This window comes from Triticum urartu, unplaced genomic scaffold (assembly GCF_003073215.2).
Source record: "Triticum urartu cultivar G1812 unplaced genomic scaffold, Tu2.1 TuUngrouped_contig_4716, whole genome shotgun sequence".
Classification (NCBI taxonomy): domain Eukaryota; kingdom Viridiplantae; phylum Streptophyta; class Magnoliopsida; order Poales; family Poaceae; genus Triticum; species Triticum urartu.
In genome coordinates, this window is record NW_024115328.1 from 1 (window position 1) to 1,598 (window position 1,598).

A 1,598-nucleotide genomic window follows, 5' to 3' on the forward strand; every position below is an offset into this window, starting at 1 on the left:
GGCGAAGACGGCGCAGAGCACGGCGGCGACGAACGTGAGCGCCAGGTTGAAGCCGGAGAAGTAGAAGAAGCCGGCCCAGTACCTCTTGTCCCGGACGAGCCGGACCATGTGGAGCATCTTGACGCCGGAGATGTTCTCGATGGCGAGGTTGATGAGCGACGCGATGACGCCGGTGAGGAGCCCCACCAGGAACGCCAGCGCCCACTTGAGGAACACGTACTGCAGCACCTCCACGGTGGACCGGCTCCTCCAGTCGTGCTTGAAGAGGTCGTTCTCGATGATCCTGCAGGCCACGCCATGCTCAGTTCACGAAACTGGCATCCGAGGATCGGGCGTTTGACGGACGGAGTACTCACTCGTAGTCGAGGCTCTCGATGTGCGAGACCTTGGCGCCGACCATGGCGAGGTGGTTGGCCGTCAGGGTGTTGCTTTTCTTCAGCAGGGGCTGCTCCAGCGAGCTGATGCCATTGCCGGCGCTCCCTGGATCCTCCGAGTCGACGCCGTCATCGTGTTTCCGTCCGGCCGTGGTAGCCGTCTCTTCCTCCATGCCTGTCCCTGCAACAAGAGAGTTTGGTGGCTCTGCTTCTTCAACTGAAGGATGGGAGAGGTGATGTATTTTGGCTTCAGTTCGCTCTCATCTGGCTTGCAAATGCGCTCTTATATAATGGGAGAAATCTCTCGTTCGAGTTATCGTTTTACCGGGCGATATATTTGGACCTTATCAATTTATAAACCGGTTCTTATATGATTGTGGTGCCGACCTCTTATATTTGGACCTTATCAATGTACCCTACTGGTTCTCATATGATTATTATGTGGCTTCATTTTGCATGAAAATTTCTCAGTGCTTTGTCAATGAAAACTGGATCAAATAATTTACTGTATTTTTGTATTTTCTACATAATTGACATTTATATACGGGTACTTTTCATTCTGTATGTACGGCCGACCAATCACACTGATCTGAAGAACTTTCCCATGAAAAGAGAAACAATACTAATCTGAAGAACTATTCCATGGAAAGTGAAACAATACTAATCTGAAGAACCGATCCCTGCCTCGAGAGGCCATGCCTTTTGGGGAGCGAGCAAGGCCCTTCCATTACCTTTTCAGAAGAGTGCAATGCACACAGCTCATTCGGCGTCCACTTGTAAACAATTTTATTGTCATGGACGAATAGGATGGCGTGGAACAATTTTATTGTCATGGACGAATAGGATGGCGTGGAGTGGATGTATGGAACCATCTCATGGCCTCATGGGCGCCAACAAAAGGCATAGGCTCTTTGTCTGCATCTGTGTCGATATTGTCTGCGACAGGTTCAGGACAGAGGGGCCTCTCGCTCTCAGACGGGCGCATTTGGTTAATTATTACTAGATGGTCCATGCCATCAGCAATTGAGCTAGTGGCTGGCTGTCTATTCTCTGCCTCTCAGTGCCGGACAAATTCTCACTAGCTGCTCGTGTGTCAAATTACGTAAATCGCCTAGTAGATTCCAAGGAATTCAGCTGGCTACTGTCCGTTGGATTCCACGGACCAAACCCTTCCAATGCCCAAGAGGTGTGCTTGTCTAATCACTTGTGCACTGGGAGAGGCCA

At 50.5% G+C, this 1,598-nt stretch overlaps 1 protein-coding gene across 1 annotated transcript; it reads right to left on the reverse strand.

The window, feature by feature from the left end:
- Positions 1-9: 9 nt before the first annotated feature.
- LOC125528215 (chloride channel protein CLC-a-like) lies at positions 10-802 on the reverse strand (the record flags this gene model as incomplete). Its single annotated transcript, XM_048692716.1, has 2 exons — positions 357-802; positions 10-283 (listed from the first exon to the last, which is right to left on the reverse strand). Coding segments are annotated over exons 1-2 (465 nt in total), but the record flags the coding sequence as incomplete, so codon positions are not given.
- Between the last annotated feature and the right edge of the window lie 796 nt (positions 803-1,598).